Source organism: Calidris pugnax, unplaced genomic scaffold (genome assembly GCF_001431845.1).
Source record: "Calidris pugnax isolate Ruff unplaced genomic scaffold, ASM143184v1 scaffold220, whole genome shotgun sequence".
NCBI classification, from domain to species: Eukaryota; Metazoa; Chordata; class Aves; order Charadriiformes; family Scolopacidae; genus Calidris; species Calidris pugnax.
In genome coordinates, this window is record NW_015090963.1 from 1809227 (window position 1) to 1831718 (window position 22492).

Here is a 22492-nt window from a genome sequence, read left to right on the forward strand (position 1 = left end):
CCCCCCCCCCCCCAGCTCCTGGGTCTGTCTCCACTGGAGGGGTTTCCTTCCCTCAAACTGCTTCTTGCTTTAGGTTCAGGCCCCACAAACCTCTTTTCAAGCAACAATTGTTCACGTTGTTGCTGTGACCATGAGCTGGAGAGATCCCCATCGATGATTAAACGTTGTGCAGGCACGATTTTGGGCCCTGAATAGCAAAATGAAATATTGGAAGTGCCTTCACAAGTAGCTCTCACCTGCCTGAAGGAGTTGCTGGTCCATTTGCCAGTCTGGTGGGATTTTATTCAAGTTATTTGGCAGGGGCTTTATTCTGGTTGAGATGATGCAGTTGCTGTAGTGTGTTGGCCTGCTGCACAATGAATGCAGGGCAGTCGTGGTTTCATGGTGAGCCCTAATGCCATTCGAGTGTGCTGGGGGCAGCAAAAACTCACTGTGCCAGCCTGGAAGCACCCTGGTAACTTCGGATAATGTTCAAGTACTTACAGATGAATTTGTTGAATGAGGAGAGCACACAGAGAGGCACACTACTTACTACAAGAAGATTGGTATCTGGTCAGAGGGTAGAGGCCCAAATTAGTGCCATGCAGAGAGACAGCAGCACTCCTGCCTAGAAGCCAACAGAAAATGAATATGGAGATTTACTTCCACCAATTGCCCAATCTACATACTGCAAACTGCAACTGAACATGCAGCTGGTTAAATAGGTACCTGCAGCCCCTGTTGAGTCCTTTCTGCCAACCCATATGTGGGGGTGTTGCCCATCCTGGGTGAGGATGGGAGGGATACAGCACAGGAGGTATCCAGTCCTAGGACCCAGCAGGTATTTTGGGCAAGGGATGGAAAGGAGAAAATAACAAGTGTAACCTGCAGAGCAAAAGCAAATTGGCAACTTGAGTGGGCTTTTTGCTGCAAATAAGCATGCATAAGGGTGTGAGCAGGTAGTGCCCATCAGGATGATGAGAATGCAGGTGAGTGGAGCCAGCGCAGACTTACGGGGGCTGGTGCACTCCTACAGCCCCTCTGCCAACCCTCTCTCCCTCTCTGGGGGAGACACTGCAGGAGAGAGTAGCATCCATCAGGCTGCTGGACCTCCTGGCTGGGATGCTTTTCCAGCAGATCTTAGACCTTGTGGAACAAGGCTGCCACCTGAAAGTGTAAGCATAGCCCCTCATCACCCTCACCCCAGCTGGCAACAGACCCTCTGTGACATGGTCATGCCTCATCCTCACCTGGATGACAGTCCAGGACATGGGGAACCTGGGTGCCTTGGCTTTTCCCCGGTCCTGGCGGTACCAGGGCATCTTTTATCTCAGCGTCTTGTCACAGCAGCTGCCAAGGGTCTGTGCTCCTGGGGAGGGGTTCAAAGGTCACAGTCCTGGGGGCTACTCCAAGTCCAGTGCCTTCAGACAGTGCCTGGGCATACGGCTGAAGTGGTGGCAAAGGAAGGACCTCTGTTTGAAGACTGGGAGGAATGCAGTCCCTGGTCAGCCTTACCCAAATGGATCCTGGATGGGATTTTTCTTGGGGTGGTGGGTGGCCTGCTGCTCTTGTTAACTCTATTTGGCATTGAATATGGTAACCAAAGGAGCTGGGCAGTGTCAAAATCAGGGCAATAGACCCCACAGCAGGTCCCTTCCACTCCTGCTTAAACCCACTTCTTCTCCTCTGTGCAGAAGGATGCCAGAAGCCCCAGTGGAACAAGGTCCACTTTAACCCAAAGAAGAAGAATTACAGGCTTAATGAAGAGGTGACACTGACCTGTTCTGCCAATAGTCTCCTTCCCCTTGCTGTGATCAGATGTGCAAAAGAAATGTCTCCAGGTTGGAAGAATGCTTGGGAGGTGAAGGACATCGAGGGAGCATGGCAGCGGGTGGTAGTGAGCCTGACCTGCCCCACAGGTAAATGCAGGAGCACTAAGTCTCCCCTGCTACATGTGCTTCTCACCAAGAAGGGACCTTTGGCATCCTGCTATGTCCATGAGACACCTTGTCCACAGCTCAGGGATGGGCCTCAATTGGGAGTAGTCTCCAAGATGAGGAGGGAAAGAAGCCTCCAGTGTGGGACAGAATTTTTGGCACCGTCCCTCCATCTCCTTGTCTGTTCCTGAGTTGCAGGACATGGGGAAGTCAGAGGAGGCCAGATCCTGCCCCTCATTTCACTTCTCTCCCAATGTCCTATACTACCACCTTGCCCAGGCACACACTCCTTTCCTTCACTTGGGGACCCTTGGGTTTTGTGCAGTGTTGAATGCTGACACCACAGTCAGTCACAGCAAAGCCTCACCCCCCTCCTGCCTGAGCATCTCCTGTCCCTAAGAAGGAATCTCACACTTTTTACCCTGACAGGGAGGTGCCCAAAACCACAGTGGGAGGGAGGAGTCCAGTTTGAACCTAACAAAACTTTTTACAAACTGAATGAAGAAACGACACTGAAGTGCACTGGAGACCTCCAGCCATCCTTCCCCGAGGTCAAATGTGCAAGGCAATTTCTGCGAATAGATGAAAGTTCTGGAAAAGCAGCCTATGGAGATGCCTGGTGGGGCAGGAACAGCACAGGTGCCTGGATATACATTGAGGGAGCCGTAGTGTGTGTTGGTAAGTGAAGCAGCAGCAGCTCTCCCATGTCCCTTCAATAGCCACTTGTGACGTGGCCCAGCTGAGCAGCAGGCATGCCACAGTCCCTCCTTGAGGCTGTGTTGCCTGTGCAAAGTGTTGAAGAAGACAGGCCGGGCAGGAGATAAGAGACAAGGTAGTGCCAGCTGGGCAAGCTGGCAGGTCCTGCAGTCTTTTCTGAGCAGGCCAGAAGGAAAGTCCCTTCCCAGCATGTTTTGCTGAGGGGTAACGTACTGGGACGTGGACGTGCCACCTCCCCTCTCCCTTCAGCAGCCGGAGGGATTGCTGGGGATTGGTGGTATTGCACAACCTATACCTGCCCTACGTCCTTGAAACTTTCCACCCCAACTAACATCCATTTTCAGCACAGCCAGAAACATGCCAAAGACCCCTGTGGGACTCAAGGCTCCAGCTGAAACCGGACCAGAAGAATTACAAGAAGAATGAGGAAGTGGTGCTGGTGTGCCCCTATGGTTTCCAGCCATCCTTCTCCAATGTCAGATGTGCAAGGAAATCTCTGGGAATAAACGAAAGTTCTGGAGAAGCAGCATATGGAGATGGCTGGGAGGGCAAGAGCAGCACAGGTGCCTGGATACACATTGAGAGAGCCGTAGAGTGTACTGGTCAGTGAAGAAGCAGCAGCAGGTCCACCTAGAGCAGGTTGCACAGGAACATGTCCAGGCAGGTTTTGAATGGACAGAGGAGACTCCACCACCTCCCTGAGAAGCCTATTCCAGTTCTCTGCCATCCTCAAAGTAAAGCCATATTCGCCCAGCCTCTCCCTGTATCCCTATCCTGTTGGGATAGAAAAACTCCTCTTTTCAGCAGTTTTGTGACCCACAGATACCCTGGAAAAGTCTAGGATGGGGAAGAGCTCCCCTTTTCCACGCCCAGTAGCGTTCCCTGACATCCCTTACCAGAGTCAGCTCTGGCTGAGCTTGGGCTTTCCGAGCACCCTCTCAGCACACAGAGGCAGTGCTTCTCTTGATCTCCTATTTACTGCCTCTTGTGCTGCAGCTCAGTTCCCTGTTTGGCTGAGCTGGTTCCTGGGTAGTTTAAAAAAGACTTTGTCGATTTTCTTGCCCAGGGAGGTGGCCACACTTGCACCATGGTCTCTCTCCTGGTCCTGACTTGGATGCTCCAGTCGGTCCATCGCCTGTTGCTGGTTGCATAGGAAAGCTCTAAACAAACAAGCAAAGCATGCCACTGCCTTATTGGGGCGATGTCTTTGGAGTAGCAGACCCACAGTTGCCCCCTTCCCAGATTGCTGATGTCTTTCTCCCCTCTGCCGGTGTCCCAGTGAGACACAGGCTCCACTTTTCCACAGAGCAGAGTTTCCTCAATGAAGAACTGCCAAAGAGCTCTTTGATCTGTCCTCCGATGCCTGAGCATCCCCTGTCCCTGAGAAGGAATCTCACACTTTTTACTCTGACAGGGAGATGCTCAAAACCCCAGTGGGATGAAAGACTCCAGTTTGTACCAAGCAAAAACAGTTATGAAGAGAACGAAGAACTGACGCTGAACTGCTCTGGAGATCTCGAGCCGTCCTACACCAAGGTCAAATGTGCAAGGGAATTTCTGGGAATCAGTTCTGGAGAAGCAGTCTATGGAGATGCCTGGTGGGGCACAAACAGCACAGGTGCCTGGACATACATTGAGAGAGCCGTAGAGTGTATTGGTAAGTGAAGCAGCAGCAGCTCTCCCATGTCCCCTCTCTACCTTCACCCTTGATAGCCACTTGTGACGTTGTCCAGCTGAGCAGCAGGCACGCCACAGTCCCTCCTTGAGGCTGTCTTGCCTGTGCAAAGTGTTGAAGAGGACAGTCCAGGCAGGAGACAAGAGGCAATTTGGAGCCAGCTGGGCAAGATGGCAGCTCCTGGAGTGTTTCCTGAGCAGGGCAGGCGTGGGGCCCTGCTGATGGGTGTCGGGGCCTGGTGCAGGATCTGAGACCAGCAATGAGGTGCCCACATGGGTGCTATGGTCTTTGCTGCACCTCCAAGTGCCACTTGGAAGTGCACAAATCTACATGTTGATGCCGAATTTGCCCCAAAAGGCGAGATAGAAACTGCTCAGAGACTAAGTTTTCAAGTCCATAAGCAGGAGGTATTTATTAGCAACGCGTTGGGGAACTCTTTGTCCAGGGCGGCCTGGTTTCAATGTGCCCCTTGCTGCCCATGCAAGTGAGGGACCTTGGGGACATCTTATGCAGCCCCAGGACTTGGAGTGGAGGGAACTGAAGGGAGCTCTGAGTGCCTGGGGTTGGGTCAGCGCTTGGCATTGAGGCTGGAGGCTGGGGGAGATGCAGCTGGGGGAAGAGCAATGTCCTCCATTGGGTGATGGGGACCTGGGCTGTCCTGGGCAGGCACAGAGCTGTGTTGAGGGTGGGGATGGCCGTGTGGAGGTAGCCCAGTGGTCAGGGGTGGTGGGCAGGGAGAGACAAGGTGGGAAAGCCCCTGCTTCGGGCTGTGCTAACACTCACTTTTGCCTCTGCCAGAAACGTGCAAAAGGCCCAGCTGGGACCCCAGACTCCAGCTGGCACCTGACCGGAAGAATTACAAGAAAAACGAAGAAGTGGTGCTGAGCTGCCCTCAGAATTTCCAGCCATCTTTCAGCCATGTCAAATGTTCAAGCGAAGTCCAAAGCACCAGAGGTGGGAAATCAGTATACAGAGAAGACTGGCGTGGGAAGGACAGCAGAGGTGACTGGATCCACATTCAAGTCAACGTTGAGTGCATTGGTAAGGGAGGCATCAGGAGGTCTCCTGCCTGCCCAGTTCTGCCCTTCCTGAGCAGGGGAAGGTGGGCCACGGCTGCACAGGGGCTCCAGGGGACCTTCTGTGGGGCCTGGGCTAGTGCCAGCATTAGTCTCTGAGGGTCCCACAGGAAGGGGTTTTGGGATCAAGGTGGGGGCAGTGGCCAGAGCTGCCGGCGCCTGGCCAGGGCAGAGCTCACAGGATGCAGACCTCCAGTCTGCAATTCATAAATGATTGGGAGGTTCCTGGTGTAGGTGCCTGGGTGACATGGGGCTCACTGAGAGCTTCTGGCAAGAGCATGTGCCAAGGGGTGGTGGGCTACAGTGCTGGAGGTCACAGAATCATGGAATCAGGGAATTGTCAGAGTTGGAAGGGACCTCTAGAGATCATCTAGTCCAACTCCCCTGTTAAAGCAGGATTGCCTAGAGGACATTACTCAGGACTGCATCAAGGCAGGTCTTGAAAATCTCCAGAGAAGGAGATTCCACAACCTCCCTGGGCAGCCTGTGCCAGGGCTCTGTCACTCTCACCATAAAGAAGTTTTTCCTCATATTTGAATGGAACTTCCTATGTTCCAGCTTGTTCCCATTGCCCCTTCTCCTATCGCTGGAAACCACTGACAAGAGTCCGGCTGCATCATCCTTCAACCCACCCTTTAGATACTTGTAAACATAGAGAAGGTCTCCCCTCAGTCTTCTCTTCTCCAGGCTAAAGAGCCCCAGCTCTTTGAGCCTTTCCTCATAAGGGAGGTGCTCCAATCCCTTAATCATCTTAGTTGCCCTACGCTGGACTCTCTCCGGTAGTTCCCCGTCTCTCTTGAACTGGGGAGCCCAGAACTGGACACAGTATTCCAGGTATGGCCTTAGCAGTGCAGAGTAGAGGGGGAGAATGACCTCTGTCGACCTGCTGGCCGCACTCTTCCCTATGCAGCCCAGGATCCCATTGGCCATCTTGGCAACAAGGGCACATTGCTGGCTCATGGAAAGTTTGACAGGTCAGACTGGCATGTGTGGCAATGTGGCTGAAATCATCATGCCATGTTCTGAGGGATCACAGGTCTCTGTCCCCTGTGCCCTCTCAGCCTGTGCAGGCAGGGCAAAGGCCCAGCCTTGTCCCCATGTGCCGGTCTCCCCTGCTGGTCCCTGCTGCATGCTGTTCCTGGTGTAGGTGCCTGGGTGACATGGGGCTCACTGAGAGCTTCTGGCAAGAGCATGTGCCAAGGGGTGGTGGGCTACAGTGCTGGAGGTCACAGAATCATGGAATCAGGGAATTGTCAGAGTTGGAAGGGACCTCTAGAGATCATCTAGTCCAACTCCCCTGTTAAAGCAGGATTGCCTAGAGGACATTACTCAGGACTGCATCAAGGCAGGTCTTGAAAATCTCCAGAGAAGGAGATTCCACAACCTCCCTGGGCAGCCTGTGCCAGGGCTCTGTCACTCTCACCATAAAGAAGTTTTTCCTCATATTTGAATGGAACTTCCTATGTTCCAGCTTGTTCCCATTGCCCCTTCTCCTATCGCTGGAAACCACTAAATGATTGGGAGGTTCCTGGTGTAGGTGCCTGGGTGACATGGGGCTCACTGAGAGCTTCTGGCAAGAGCATGTGCCAAGGGGTGGTGGGCTACAGTGCTGGAGGTCACAGAATCATGGAATCAGGGAATTGTCAGAGTTGGAAGGGACCTCTAGAGATCATCTAGTCCAACTCCCCTGTTAAAGCAGGATTGCCTAGAGGACATTACTCAGGACTGCATCAAGGCAGGTCTTGAAAATCTCCAGAGAAGGAGATTCCACAACCTCCCTGGGCAGCCTGTGCCAGGGCTCTGTCACTCTCACCATAAAGAAGTTTTTCCTCATATTTGAATGGAACTTCCTATGTTCCAGCTTGTTCCCATTGCCCCTTCTCCTATCGCTGGAAACCACTGACAAGAGTCCGGCTGCATCATCCTTCAACCCACCCTTTAGATACTTGTAAACATAGAGAAGGTCTCCCCTCAGTCTTCTCTTCTCCAGGCTAAAGAGCCCCAGCTCTTTGAGCCTTTCCTCATAAGGGAGGTGCTCCAATCCCTTAATCATCTTAGTTGCCCTACGCTGGACTCTCTCCGGTAGTTCCCCGTCTCTCTTGAACTGGGGAGCCCAGAACTGGACACAGTATTCCAGGTATGGCCTTAGCAGTGCAGAGTAGAGGGGGAGAATGACCTCTGTCGACCTGCTGGCCGCACTCTTCCCTATGCAGCCCAGGATCCCATTGGCCATCTTGGCAACAAGGGCACATTGCTGGCTCATGGAAAGTTTGACAGGTCAGACTGGCATGTGTGGCAATGTGGCTGAAATCATCATGCCATGTTCTGAGGGATCACAGGTCTCTGTCCCCTGTGCCCTCTCAGCCTGTGCAGGCAGGGCAAAGGCCCAGCCTTGTCCCCATGTGCCGGTCTCCCCTGCTGGTCCCTGCTGCATGCTGTCACCGCAGCAGCCAGATTTTGGGCTTGGGCTCTGTTGCCTTCTCGGGAGGCCTCAGGGTGTTGTGGTCCTCCGTGAAGGAGGCCAGGGCGAGCTTGTGCTGGATTTAGAAGCCCAGTCTGATGTGCTGAATGTCAGGAATGAGACTCACCATGTGCCCCGTGAGCCTTCAGGCTGGGCCACAACGAGAGGGCTCAGGGTTGGTTGCCTGCTGGCAGCTGGGATCACGGGGAGTGTGGGGACGTGGGTGGGAGGGGACGGGGATGCTTCTCCTCTGGATCCTGGAGCAGGGCCCAAAGGGGCATCTCCATGTGTGACCCAAGCTTCCTTGTGCCCTTGTAGCCTGTGCCAGCTCATGTTGTCACACATTGCCGGGCAAGACCAGTGAGTCTATCAGGCCCCAGGCCAAAAATTAAGCCCTTCATCCCAGTGCAAGCATTGAGCACTGCATGGAGCCATGAGTGCCTGGAGCTCTAGCTTATGCGGCCCCAGGACTTGGAGTGGAGGGGACTGAGGGAACCCCAAGTGCCTGGGGTTGGGGCTGGAGGCTGTGGGAGATGCTGCTAGGAGAAGAGCAATGCTCTCCCTCAGGTGATGGGGATGTGGGCTGTCCCAGGCCACCTGTATACAGAGACTCGTGGTTGTGAAAGGATAGCAGAGGTGACTGGGTCCACATTAGGTCCAAGGTGGAGTGCATTGGTAAGGAAGACATCAGAAGTAGGATGTTACTTTGCTGGTGTGGGATGCTGAGAATGTGCCTGGGTGAGAGTCAGCATAGAAAGTTCATGGTTTTCCCTTGGGCCCTAGTGCCATGAAGTGTGATGACCTGAAAGCATCTCCTGCAAAGGCAGAAGGAAATGTGTCCTGTTGTGCTCTACTGTGGCACCAAAATAAGACTCAACCACGTAATTCAGACAGTATAAGGGCAGGACGACCCCTTTGTTGGTCCTTTTGATCTGTCACGTAGCCCAGATGGGGAAACGCTGTCCTGCACTTCCCCTTGTTCCCCAAAAGGCTGTGTCCAGCTTCCAAACATACCATTATCCCCCACACCTCCTGATACCCTGCCAGGGAGCTGGAGTCACCAGTTCCATCCTCTCGCTTTCCCTCCCACTCAGCTGGGTGGGGAGCAGGGCTGTGTGACCGCAGCGCCCGTGCAAGGCTGGCAGGGGAAGGGAAGGAAGTAACTCTCTTGCAATGTTTTCTTTACAGAGATCCTCCAGGTTGTCTCTGAGATTTCCAGCACCAGCATCACACTGAACTGGACCTGCAGGCTCCCTGATGCCTGCCAGCACATGCGGGCCACGTGCCATCTGGCCTTGCCTTCCTCCCCTCCCTGTGAGGCTGAGGAGGTACAGGGAGAGGAGATGCTGCAAGGCCAGGAGGGAACATTCATTGCCGGGCAAGACCAGTGAGTCTATCAGGCCCCAGGCCAAAAATTAAGCCCTTCATCCCAGTGCAAGCATTGAGCACTGCATGGAGCCATGAGTGCCTGGAGCTCTAGCTTATGCGGCCCCAGGACTTGGAGTGGAGGGGACTGAGGGAACCCTATCAGTGACGTTCCTGGGATTGGGACTGCTCAGATCCTGTGTGGCTCTGGGGAAGGGGCTGTGCAGGGCCCTGGAGCACACCCTGTCCCCTCTTTGCTCTCCTCCTCCTCACCACACCAGTGCTGCTGCTGCTGTGGCACATGCAGCCTTTGTGGGGAAAAACCCTGCTTGAGGGATCCCTTTGCAGCTTGTCCCCTGGGCCAGGAGCTGCCAGCACCCTGCTCTGGGCTCAGACCCTCCTCACTGTCCCCATGTGTGACCCTGTCCTCCTGTGCTTCCAGTGCCAGACAAACCGGAGAAGCTGTGGCTGGATCCCAACACGGGATCTCTCACATGGGAGCCGCTGCCCTCCTGCAAAGGAGAGATCATTGGATACCAGGTACCAGCGGGACCACGGACACCCCATGGTCCTCCTCACCTTGCCAGGCTCCTCCCTGCCTGGAGCTCTCTGCAGGCAGGTGAGGAGAATGGGGAAGGGAAAGTCTTGATGACTTGTGTGAGCAAAGAGCAGTTCAGGGCTCCTCTTGTGGGGGATGTCACACAGCGCCCGCAGTGTTGCAGGACCATTCCAGTGACCTGGCCGCAGTTTCATTACACTTCTTAAAAGGAAGAGTCTCCCTCCTGCCCCCAGCCCTTCACAGATAACTGGCCCTTTGCTCACAGGGGGCAACCCCTCTGACATCTTGAGTGTTGGCTCCAAATTCCTCCTCTCCTCTTTTTCTCTGCTTTGAAGTCCATGCGTGGGTGCAAGGCTCCAGCTGGTTCCTCTCTGGGAACCTTCCATACCTGGGGCATTCAGAGGGAAGGGGGGCTTTGCTCTGTCTCAGGGTGCTATGGGCAGTTCCCAGAGGACGGGGGGAGCTGCTGTCCTCCAGCTCTGTCTCCTCTCCCCAGCTGAACATCACAACAAGGAGTGCACAGGATGGCAGCTTCCTGGAGATGGAGAAGCTGCAGCTGAGCAGCTCCATCACAGTGTCTCTGTGTCCTCGGCCACAGCTGGGGCATTTGGTGGCCATGGTAGGGACGCCTTTGCCCACAGGGTGGACAGTGGGACAGGAGTGGCCTGAGCTCTCCCTTCCATCTCCTCCAACAGGCAGAGAAGGTCACCTGTGTCTGCTACAGCTTTTCTGTTGGTAAGTGGTCTCCTTGCTCCCTGCGCCCAAGGGTTTCTCCTAGACATTCCCTTTTCCCAGCCTGGCCAGTTCCCATGGAGAGGAGCTGTCCAAGCACAGGAGCTGAGCAATCTCATTATCCTGCTCCCATCTTCCTGGAAGTTCTCTGGATCTTGAGGCTGTCTATGGTGGATGGGCTCTGGGCAACCTCGGGCCACATGTGCAGGTGTGGCAGAGATGGCATCTGGACATGGTGCATCACCCTTGCGATGATTGTATACTGCACCTCAATCCTGGTGCTTCCCTCTTGCATGTGCAATCCCAAAATCGCAAACACCTCACCAGGCTCTGGCCACACTTGGGCCAGTCAGGGAGACAGGGATCACACTGGAGGGTATCACACCAAGCAAGCACCTACTCTCTCTGCACCATCTTAGCTGTCCTCTAATGCAAAGTCTCGGGGTGGGCAGGGGGGAGTTGAGACAAGGTGCTTTTTACTCCATGCCCCTGTGGCATCTCCTGACTCCCGGTTCAGGCTGTGCAGGAGCCTGAGTCTAGTCTGTGCTGGTTACAGGGCAGGAGCCGGGATCTCTGCTGGGCAGGATGCCCGTGGTTATGGCAGTAGCACTGGTCATGGCACTCCTGACATTGGGGATTTTGCTCTTCTTCGTGCTCTTCAGGTCTGTATGTGCCTTGTCTCTCTTGCTCTCTGTCAGCACCTTGCACTGCCAGCAGGTGTCCAAGTGGACCCTGAGATAAAGCAAAGTGGGAGGCAGGGCTGTTACATGAGCAGCAGCCTCTCCTCTGTCTCTGTCCTTTGCTATTCTGTGGGCCTGACTTGTTGTTTTGCAGGCGAAACCGCAACCATTCAAAATCCTCAGAGGACAACAGCACTGTCCCCCTGCGAAGATGTCGAGGAGGTGCGGTATGAGCAAAAGCTTTGCATGCCCTGTCTGTACAGGCTGGCTGCTAAAAGCACAGGCAGAGTGCTTACAGGCCCTGTAAGGTCCTTACAGGGACAAGGGACCAGAGCTGGCTGGCATGGGCTGGCTGGCATCACCTCCCAGGAGAAAGGGATCTGCATGGGGAGGGACAATCCAGGGGTTGGTGGGGTCATGATCACCATAATGTCAGCTCAGTCCCAGCTGCAGAGCTCCAGGGCCAGCCATCAGGTGTGTGCTAAACTCCTGGCCTCATGGTCTCCCTAGGTGTGTGCAAGATGAACACACAGATCCCAGTGGAGGAACTGCTGGAGGCTCTGAAGAGGTTTAAGAGGGCAGAAATAGAGGCAGAGCAGGCAGAGGATGAATCAGTCGACAGGCATGATGCTGGGCGTCTGAGAGAGTATCAGGTTTGGTCTAGCTTTCCTTTCCCACCTGGCTGCCCTGTCCAACCCAGCCCTCGCCCCTTGGTTGTGTGATGCCCAAGGGGTGCAGTTGGCCTTGGCCAGCCCCAGAACATGCATCAATGCAGAACGGGCTTGTCTTCTTCCTCTGCAGCAACTGTCCTCCACTTTGCTGCATCCCTGCAATGCCGGGAAGGAGCTGTGCAATCAGAGCAAGAACCGCTACACCAGCATCATCCCTTGTAAGCACAGCTCTCCAGGGTTTGGCACAGGCACCTGGAGGTGGTTGGGTGGTACAGGATGCTGGGCTGGACTAGGTGCCCCTTCAGCAGTGCTGAGCCCTTCGTCTCATCCTTTGTGGCCACTGAAACCTGGAAGAATTTTCCAAAATCCTCACGTTGGCCCCAATTCTTTATGTCCAGTTGGAGAACCCTGGTTCTGCTCCTCAAATCTCCCTGCAAGCTTAATTATTCATCATTGTGTTCCTGTTCCTGCTGTTAGTCATTGCTGAATGCTGCTGTATTCCACCCAGAGGTAGCTATTATTTCAGTGGGAAAGCAAAGAGAGTGGCCCAATGTCTATCAAAACTTAAAGCTCCTTCAGGCCCCACATGTTATGCCATTGCATTGCATATGCCATGTAATGCCATTGCGTTAACAGCCTTCCCTAAAAAACGTGTTGTGTCTCCTGCTGCGCCTCCTGCATATCACCTTTTGTCTCGTTAGCTGTTGTTTACCTCTGAACATGTCCTGAGGCCTGAAGTGCTGCTGAGGAGGGAGCGGACAGTCCTGGACTTTCCTAAATTACATCCTCCTCCTTTCACTGCTGCCTCAAAGAGACAGCGCACCAACTCCCACCTCCCTTCTCTTTCAGACGATCACTGCCGTGTGGTGTTGCAGCCCACTGACACAGGGAACGGATACATCAATGCCAGCTACGTGGATGTAGGTAGTGAAGGATACAGGAGTGACGTGCCTGGGCAGGGTAGGAGAGGTGCCTAGCTGCCCTGGGTGAGGACAATCCTGCTCACATGGGTGGCGCCAAGGTCTGGCACTTGTTGCCTTCAGGTCCTGGTAGATCTTGGGATATCACTTTCCTTGTATCCTCTGAGCTGCTGGGAGCGCTAAGGGTTTATGTGCAGTTCTCACCACTACTAAAAAGGGACCTGTGTGAGGGCACAGGAGCCGAGGTGCAGGCCCTGGGTACCCACTCTCTGAGCTGACCAGGAGTGGTGTTGTGGGACACACTGTGCAGAAGGCTCTGGTCTCTTGTGCCTGTGGCGATGAGTCCTTTATTTAATTTCCCATTAAGTGTTTAACCTGTGTGATTGGAGCTGTTTAAACCTCTCCCCCACAGAGCTACCGGAGTCCACGCTTCTTCATTGCAGCTCAAGGTAGGTGCTCCCAGCCCTCATGCTCAGGAGATGCTGGTTGCTGCCCTGAGCACTGAGGGGAGTGGGGAACTGAGATAGCAGCCTAGGAGCTGTTAATGGCTCAGTCCAAGCCCTGTACATCCTGGGCCTCTGCCTTGGATGGAGGTTATGGCTGCAGCAGGACATGGAAGGCCTCAGTGGACGTTTGGCAGCAGCCAGCTGGAGCTGGACCCTGCACTGCCCGGGCTGTGGAGATGGTCCTTTCACCCACAATCCTGCTTTGTTGCCTTTGGTGGCTGGTGTGACAGGGACAAACCTGCGAATGCCTGACATGTCTGTGCTCCGTGCAGTCGGAGACAGGCTCTTTCCAACAGTGCAAAGCTGGAATGGGTTAGTCTGCTCCGTGCAGCTTGTGGTGATGAGGTCCTAGGCTCCTCATAGAGCTGCAGAAATGTTCTTCGGGAAATAGGATCCTAAATGTGGAAGCAGCTCGGGGTCATCTTGAGGGTCTGGATGAGGAAGCCCCAAAAGCAGCAGTGAATCCCTAACTTATGCTGGGCTCACCTGCCCTCCCTCTTCCTTGTCCCAGTTTCTGACATGGGTGTTGAAGTCAAGGTGCCCAGTACCCCCGGCCAGGTGTTACTCTGCCAAGGCTGTGCAGTGTTAGTCCCCTGGCAGAGGGAAGCCCAGGGCTGCTCGTAGCCTGGGAATGTCTGAGCTGTACCTGTGAGCAGTTATAGCCCCACAGCTTGGACACCTGTACAGGGCTCTCCTCTTCCTCCTCAAGGACCCTTGCCTGGGACAGTCATGGATTTCTGGCAGATGGTCTGGCAGGAGAAGATCTCAGTCATTGTCATGCTGACGGGCTTAGTGGAACAAAACAAGGTAGAGAAACCAGCTTGGGCATCCCCAGAACCCAGGCTTCCTTGCCTTTTCTGCTTTGCTTTGCTCTCAGTGCAGCTGTCAATGAGGGCAGAGAGCAGCTCTGCACTACTGATGGCTTGCAACACACCCCTCATGAGTTTGCTCATGCTTGGTGGTCTTGTATTTGACAGACCAAATGTGAACAATATTGGCCAGAACAAGAGCATGTCTATGGGGACTTCACCGTGACACTCAACAACACCAGGACCACCACGGGCCTTGTCACGCGCATCTTCTGCCTGCGTAAGGTAAACCTGGATTGTAGCTGAGAAGGGGATGAAGGATGCTTTTGGGTTTCAGCAGCTGGTGGGAGCTATTGTCCAAGAAACCATGTGAGGAACCCTGTCTGGTCTCCAGCAGTAGCAGTTCAGCATTGCTGTCACTGGATGCCATGCCAGGGCATCGTGCCCAGGTTTCTGTGCCAGGCAAAGGCAATTGGTCAGCTCCAGGGGTCACCCCAGCTGAGTCTGGACTGATGATGCACATGGGCAGATCGTGCACCCTTGAGGGCTTCAATAAGGTGCTCACAAAGGGTATAAAAGCAGTTAAAGAGTATAAAATGGCATGTCCGTACATCCAGGATGATGGGGACAGGTGCCTGCCTGTCACCTGGGCCAATCTGAAAAAGGTCTACATTGAAGCTCCACGGCCACTTACAGTTCCTAAACCTGAACAGATGGTTTAAGATAACTTACACAATGACATTTCTCAAGATGAGTACTTCTTCTGGTTGTACCTCAGACAATGAGCAGGAATTGAAGGAGCTGCACGGAGGGGGAAACAGATACAATATAAAGAAAATATAGTTATGCATGTTCTTGTCTTTTCTTGTTGTGCCCAGAGCAAAATCTAGCTGAAAGGTCAAGCTCTGAGAGCACCTGATGGAGGGACATAACAGTTCATTAGTACAGGACAAGTGAATGGGATTTTTCGGACAAATACATGATGGTAACAAAAGTGATTACACTCACTTCAGTGCAGTATCAGCCTTGGGAAATATCTTATTTGGGGAACCAGGGCTTTTCGATGACTATAGACACACTCTATGCTGTAATTTATTTTTTTTTTCTCTGGGGTATAAGCGGCTTTTCCTGTCAGTAATTTGTGAATTCAGCGTTCACAGCATGGGTAAGCAGAGGACAAAGTGAATCGTGTGGCAGTGAGCTGGGTGAATTTGCCCTTTGCTGTCTGATGAGCTACAGTGGAGCAGTTATGATGGCTGGTTTTATCTGCTGCTCCCTACTTGTTGGCATGCAATTACAATTACTTCACGCATCTTTCTAGCTTGGTTCCTGCTCTCAGCCATGTCCATCTCTTTGTAGGCAGGCTGTGCTCTCCCAAGAGTGGTGGAGCAGTTTCACTACCTGCTGTGGCCAGACCACGGGGTGCCCAGAAACCCTGCCCAGCTCCTGTGGTTAGTGGAGGTGGTGAACAAGAGGGGGTTGGAAGCACCCGCTGGACCTGTGCTGGTGCACTGCAGGTACTGGGCTGGGAGAGTTTGGGTGATGGGGCAAGGGTGTCCAGGGCACCACTGACCCCCCAATTTTCTGTGTCCTCAGCGCAGGGATCGGGCGGACAGGTACCTTCATCGCCCTGGACTTCCTCCTAAAGATGGGGAAGGCTGAGGGGAAGGTGGATGTGTTTCACTGCGTCCAGAGGCTACGGGAGCAGCGGGTCAGCATGGTGCAGACCAAGGTGAGGAGAGTTACCTGCTCCCAGCATGCTGTTGGGCTGCAGATCTGCTTCCCACCCTTACCAGGGATGTGGTGTGCAAAGCCACACTGGCTACGCTCATGGTCTAGCCACAGGGAGAGGAGCTGCTGGGTGGTGGAGACTGTAGGATCTTATTTCCAATGCTGAGTCCAAACCCAGACCCTCTGAGGTGCCAGCAGCATTCATACACGCCAATCATCCTTGTATAGAACGGATGTCTTGTAGGCAAGGTTGTCTTTGACAGGCTGAGAGAGTTGGGGTCATTCAGCTGGAGAAAAGAAGGCTCCAGGGAGACCTTTTAGCAGCCTTCCAGTACCTTAAGGGGGCCTATGGGAGAGATGGCGAGGGACTCTTGATGAGGGAACGTAGCAATAGGAAGGTAATGGTTTTAAACTGAAAGAGGGGAGATGTAGACTAGATATTAGGAAGAAATTCTTTACTCTGAGGGTGGTGAGGCACTGGAACAGGTTGCCCATAGAAGCTGTCGATGTCACATCCCTGGAGGGGTTCAAGGCCAGGCTGGATGGGGCTTTGAGCAACCTGGTCTAGTGAGAGGTGTCCTTGTCCACGGCAGGGGGGTTTGGAACTTGATGATCTTTAAGGTCCCTTCCAACCCGAACCATTCTATGATTCTGTCATAGGAGCATGAATGAGAATCCACATGTCCTTCATGTCCTCTCAGGACGTGTGCCCTCAGGGAATCTGCTGAGCAGCAGTGTCCTTGCCAAGGGACTATATCCTCATGGTGTGCTCAGCACTGGGACCCTGTAGAGGAAACTAGGTTGGGCAGGACCATCCAGCTTCTTGTAGGAGGACCAACTAGTTCACTCATTTTCTGGGTTTCCTTCCCCAGAGCAGGAGTCTGGTCTGAGAGGGAACATTAAACCACAGGAAGATGGTCTTGTCTGGGTTGTTGCAGTTGCTGGCTGTTTCTCAGAGCAGAGCTGCCTGCACTGAGAGTTGTTTGGCCTCAGGGTCCCACAGCAGGAAGGCGAAGGATGAACCTGGCTCATTCCTGGCACAGGTTGATGCCAATGAGCTCATGGCCTGGAGTCCCAGGGGTCCTCACGGAGCTGCTCCATGCTGTGCAGCTGACCCATGTCCTCACACAGGAGCAGTACATCTTCTTGTATGAGGTGCTGCTGGAAGGCTTGCTCTGCGGCAACACTGGGATCCCAGTGGAGAACATTGCCAGCCATGTCCGCTGTCTTCGAGAAGCTGAGACCTCAAGGCACAACAATATCCTGGAGAAGGAGTTCAAGGTACTACCAGTCTGGTTCTGGGTTGTGCTGGGTCTGATGTTGTGGGGGGCTGGTCTGTGGTGCCTCTCCACTACTGGTCCCCTCTTCCCAGCTGTGGGATGGAGATGGGGGAGCATTTCTCTGGGGTGGCTGAAGAAGGGGAGGAGCTGACAGGCAGGACTTCCTTGGCTGAATCATCCCTACAGAACCTGCAGAAGTTTTCTGAGTTGTTCCAGCTCTTGCCATGCAGAGAGGCGGAGAAGCCCAGCAACCAGCCCAAGAACCGCAAGCCAGGGATTCTGCCAGGTACCAGGGGCAGGGCTGGGCAGCCCCTTGCTCTGCGATCCACCGCCTGGAAGCAGTGCATGGGGATGATGATGCTCTGCTCCTCCCCTCCCCAGCACTAAGCCACTGGCAGGTTCTGCCCAGGGTCCAACTGTCATTTTCTGGTTGGCAAAAAATACAGATTAGGCTGGTCCCTCCATGGAAGCAAGACCCCCATCCTTGCTTCCTTCTGGGCTTCCTGCAGGCATGTGTTCACAGAGCACACCTGGGATAAACACGTCTCCGTGTCTAATCTCTCCTAGTGGAGGATCCCATATGGGGATATTGCTCCCCATGGGGAGCAATAAGGAGGGTGGTGGGGTTTTGGACACCCTGTGTCAGGCAGCCCTGAGCCGCATGGCCATGGAGCTGGTGGTGCCTGTTCATTAGAGCCTCCCCAGCCCTTGCAGCGGGGAACCACGCTGACCCCAACCCAGCTTGCAGGGAAAGCCCCGTGCTTCTGTGCGGGGAGAGGATGGCTCATCACTTCTCTCTCTGCACCTTGCAGCCGATTCCTACCGCCCCATCCTGATGTCCTCACTGAATGCAGAGGGCTCGCCAGGCTACATCAACGCCGTGTTTGCCAACGTAAGAGCCCCGGTGTGGGGTGGGGAGCTGCTGGGAGCAGCAGAGACACCCCTGGGGCATCACTGCACCCTGGTTTGAGGTGCCCCAGCCCTGGGGCTTCTTTGCTTTGACAACTTCCTGGCTGTTGGGTCCCTGCTGCCAGGAGGTGGCCCCCGTGATCAGCCTAAGCCCTGCCTGCACAGCAGGGCTGCTGGCTTCTGCCTGCTGGGAGCAGAGACCGGGTGTGATGAGCTCAGGGGGAGCAGCAGGGTGCAAGCAGGGCTGGGGGTGTCCCCTCGGGCCTGCAGAGCCCTGGCCGCGGGGAGGCAGGGGGCCATTCCCGCTGGCGGAGGGGCTCTCCTGGGGGTGGATTGTGTCACCTCGTCCCGGTCGGTGTGTTTTGCAGACTTACACTGAGGATGACAGGTTCGTCATCACCCAGCTGCCTTTCCTCAGCACACTGGTGGACTTCTGGGCTCTGGTCTGGGATTACACCTGCACGTCGGTGGTTGTGCTGAACCGGCTGGAGGAGCTGGACAAGGTCAGCAGCCCACAGGCAACTCTCCCCTCTCCTGGCTCCCTGCATGGTTCTTTCTGCCTTTGCCCACACACAGCTCTTCTCCCGAGAGCCCAGCTTGCCACGGGAGCCCGCTGCAAGCTTGTGGGCTCCACGTGGGACACAACTGAGGACAGGTGGCCCAGGTGGCCAAGAAAGCCAACAGCATCCTGGCCTGTATCAGGAACAGCGTGGCGAGTAGGGCCCGAGAGGGGATTGTCCCCCTGTACTCGGCACTGGTGAGGCCTCACCTTGAGTACTGTGTCCAGTTTTGGGCCCCCTACCACAAAAAAGGCATTGAGGTGCTGGAGCGGGTCCAGAGAAGGGCGACAAAGATGGGGAGGGGTCTGGAGAATAAGTCTTATGAGGAGAGGCTGAGGGAGCTGGGGCTATTCAGCCTGGAGAAGAGGAGGCTGAGGGGAGACCTTATTGCTCTCTACAACTGCCTGAAAGGAGGGTGTAGAGAGATGGGGATCGGTCTCTTTTCTCAAGTCACAGGCGACAGGACAAGAGGAAATGGCCTCAAGTTGCACCAGGGTAGGTTCAGGCTGGATATTAGGAAAAAATTTTTCACTGAAAGGGTTATCAGACATTGGAATGGGCTGTCCAGGGAGGTGGTTGAGGCACCATCCCTGGAGGTGTTCAAAAGACGGGTAGATGTAGTGCTGGGAGGTATGGGTTAGTGATGATGCTCCTTGTTTGTTGTGTGGGTGTCTATTTTTGTCAGTTAGGTTGACGGTTGGACAAGATGATCTTTAAGGTCCCTTCCAACCTAGAAGATTCTGTGATTCTTTGATTCTGTGACAGTCCCAGCACCATGGCACTACAGCGGTGGGGTGTCCCCACTCTCACAGCAAGGGAGCAACCCTCAGGTTTTGCTTACCCCTTCCCAGGTGTCCTCTTTTGCGGGAGTGTTATTTCTCTGGTTGCAGCACTGTGAGTTGGTGCCCAGCAAATGGCAGACAGAGTACCCACATGAGCGCTGTGGCTTATGGGCTGGTGCCATCACACCCAAGCGAGGTGCTGAGCTCTGCCACACGCAGGTGGGGAACGTGTGTGATCACGCTTGTCTCCCCTTCAGACATACGTGGAGTTCTGGCCCACCCAGGGTGAAGCTGCCTATGGCCGTTTCCATGTCCATTTGATCTCAGAGGAGCCCGGAGATGACTTCACAGCCTGGACACTTGCCCTCATCAACATGCAGCAGGTGGGCTCTTTGCACAGTGAGGGAGAAGTCCTTTAAGATCAGCCTTTGCAAAACTGGGAGGATCCACTGGGCTCCAGTATGAGCAGGCTTTGATCTGGGGTCAAAGTCACAGCTAGGGATGGCAGAGGACACAACTGTCAGAGGGATCTGATGAGGTCCTGGAAGGGCACTGGCCAGAGCAGGGCCTTTTGCCATGGGAGAGAGGTTAGTCACAAGAGGGTGAAGCTGGAGACAGAGACACAATGTAGAGATACATTTCTAAGGTGGAGGACAACAGATGTGGATAGAGTTCGTGCATCTCAGTGGTGGTTCGTGGAGGATAGCTATCACAGGGAGCTGGGTACTGGGCTGGCATAAATCTGAGCTGCACCTGGTGCTCAGCTCTTGTTTTGTGCTCCACCAATCTCAGAGCATTCAGTGGAGAAGAGCAAAGTCTGGCAGTGGGCCATCCCACCATGAAGCTGCTCCCTTGATCCAGTGTGCATGACTGAGCCAGGACTGACATACGCTGTCCCTCCCTTCCCTCCATGTAGCCAATGGCTTTCTTCTCTGTCCAGCCCACTCTCTTTCTTCTCCACTAGCCCAAGAAGTCTGCACTGGAAGTCCGGTTCTGGCAACTGAAAAACTGGCCCATTCAGCAACGTCTTCCCCCGCACCCTGCCACCATCATCAGCCTGCTAGGGAAGGTGGAGACACACCATCGCCAAAGCCAAAATGGACATATCCTCGTCACGTGCTGGTGAGTGATGTCTGTCAGAGGAGCAGCCGTGGGACAGAGCTCATTCAGCTCAGGCTGCATCAGTGAACTAGGGTCACAGCTCCATCTTGGGTGGACTTACGGACATGAATTCAGCTATGTTCAGGGAGGAAGGCTTCCCTGGGGAGGCTGGCTGCATGCAGGGTCTATGGACAAGACCATCCTGAGAGCCTGCACGACCAGTGGGACACCTCTGAGGCTCAGCACTGCCAAGTGATCCTAAGATAGCCCACTTTCCCCTTGTTCTCTTCCACAGCGATGGCGCCAGCCGGAGCGGAATCTTCTGTGCTGCAAGTTTCCTTTGTGAGCAGATCCAAAGTGAGGGGCTGGTGGATGTAGCCCAGGCTGTGAGGACGCTGAAGAGGCGGCGGAGACAGCTGATTAAAGATGTGGTAGGTGCCGACTTCAAACTCAGCCAGGATGGCAACACCAGAGCAAAAACCACAGCCTGGACTGTCCCAGCAGCTGCCCTTGGGCCAGAAGGGGCAGATGAGACCTCTGAAAACCCTATGAACATGCCCGTTCACTCAGGAGTACATGATGCAGAAGCATCCTGTGGGCTGAGTTGCCCCTATCTGGTCCACCTGGCCTGCCCAGTGCGTCTGCGGGGTGCACTGGTGAATGCTCAGGTGCTTGTCCTACACCCACCTCACCACCCAGTCTGGATGCTAGAGGCCATCATAGGGTGAGCACCCTGGATGGGAGTGAGTTGCAGCCACATCCTGCCATGGATGCTGGCTCTCCTCCCAAGACCAGATGGCTCCAGGTTTGGGCTCCAGCTCTTAGCTACTGAAGCACATGCCTGTAATTCCTCAGTAGTGGAAAGTGGGCTCCAACCAGGAGGAGGAAAGTGGGCAGTACCTGCACCTGGCTTGCTCAGGAAACTGTTGTCAACCAAGGCTGGCCTTCCACTGCAGGTGTTGGTGTAACCAGGTTCTCACATACACCTTTCTGTCCACAGGAGCAGTATGGGCTCTGCTATGAACTAGCCCTCAGTTACTTGAATTCATTTGAAACCTACGGGAATTTCAAGTAGAGGCATGGCCACAGCCCATCTCTGTCCAGGACTTTGACTCTCTTGACAGCCCTCCATCAGGCACAGTGGAAACCAAAACAGTCAAGAGGGGTGTGCACAGCTCCAAGATGCTTAACTCCCATGAAAAGCCAGCCCAAGTGTTCTCTGCGGCTGGAGTGCACAGGCTGGACCATCTCCAAATTGTGGTCAGGCTTTGAAGAGGGGATATGACCTTTTGCCCAGAGTTTGCACAGGAATTTACCTGGAATTACAGCCTGAGTATACAGATCAGAACAGAGGCACCAGGACTTGATTGTGCTGGGGATAAAGAGAACCAGATGTCCCATCCAGACTCCCTTGTACCTTCAGGCAGCCTCAGGGAAAGTGGGGTAGCTCCACCAATACCCAAACTGTGTTTTGCCAGGGGAGCATCACTGTAAGATCTGCGAGGCTCAGAAGCACAGGCTATCTGTCCTACTTTGGGAGAAGCATGGAGCCCAAGGCCAACAAAAGCCAAAAGAGGGACAATCCACAGTCCCATAGTGCTATCCTGGTCCTTCCCACCCCACACAATCCCTTCTTGGAGTTCCATGTACCTGATGCTGATGCAGGTGCCACAGCCCTGCCAGCCCCAGAGAGGCTCCCTCACCAGCCTGTCTGACTCCACCATGGAAGTCCATGCTTGTAGCAGCTCACCTCAGATGTGTTGTTCCAGAAGGCTGCTGCACCATGGAGACTAGTTCTGTCTTTGCTGCTTAAGGGCAAGGGGTATCAGAGCCAGGACTGGCCCCATGGCTCTGTTCTGTGTTTCATCAATAAAGACTCTGTGCTGTGGCCATGGTGGTGTTGTCCTCTTCTGTTTTCTTCCAGGTTTGACCTCACACAGGGACTGAAAAGGAGCTGAGAACTCACAGGTCCCTCACCTCTGGTCATACCATGGGCGTAGAACACACTCCTGCCCAAGAAGTGTGTTGAGGGACATTTTCCT

At 54.3% G+C, this 22492-nt stretch overlaps 2 protein-coding genes across 2 annotated transcripts in view; both read left to right on the forward strand.

Annotated features, from left to right (window-relative positions):
• The window catches only part of LOC106894029, a 15684-nt gene extending 6448 nt beyond the window's left edge, over positions 1 to 9236 (forward strand). Inside the window, exons 2-6 of the mRNA XM_014952452.1 lie at positions 1674 to 1898; positions 2346 to 2594; positions 4048 to 4290; positions 5107 to 5349; positions 9034 to 9236. Of these exons, the coding sequence (XP_014807938.1) occupies positions 1674 to 1898; positions 2346 to 2594; positions 4048 to 4290; positions 5107 to 5349; positions 9034 to 9236 (1163 nt within the window). The remainder of the gene's footprint in view (positions 1 to 1673; positions 1899 to 2345; positions 2595 to 4047; positions 4291 to 5106; positions 5350 to 9033) is intronic.
• Positions 9237 to 10464: 1228 nt separating this feature from the next.
• LOC106894042 (receptor-type tyrosine-protein phosphatase T-like) lies at positions 10465 to 22330 on the forward strand. The gene is made up of 19 exons (XM_014952465.1): positions 10465 to 10504; positions 11058 to 11163; positions 11336 to 11403; positions 11692 to 11834; positions 11983 to 12070; positions 12702 to 12772; positions 13185 to 13221; positions 13988 to 14085; positions 14256 to 14372; positions 15447 to 15604; positions 15684 to 15819; positions 16950 to 17099; positions 17285 to 17384; positions 17911 to 17990; positions 18376 to 18510; positions 19607 to 19732; positions 20314 to 20471; positions 20746 to 20881; positions 21451 to 22330. The coding sequence occupies exons 2-19, from the start codon at positions 11087 to 11089 to the stop codon at positions 21523 to 21525; spliced, it is 1953 nt and encodes a 650-aa protein (XP_014807951.1). The 5' UTR covers positions 10465 to 10504; positions 11058 to 11086; the 3' UTR covers positions 21526 to 22330.
• Positions 22331 to 22492: the final 162 nt, after the last annotated feature.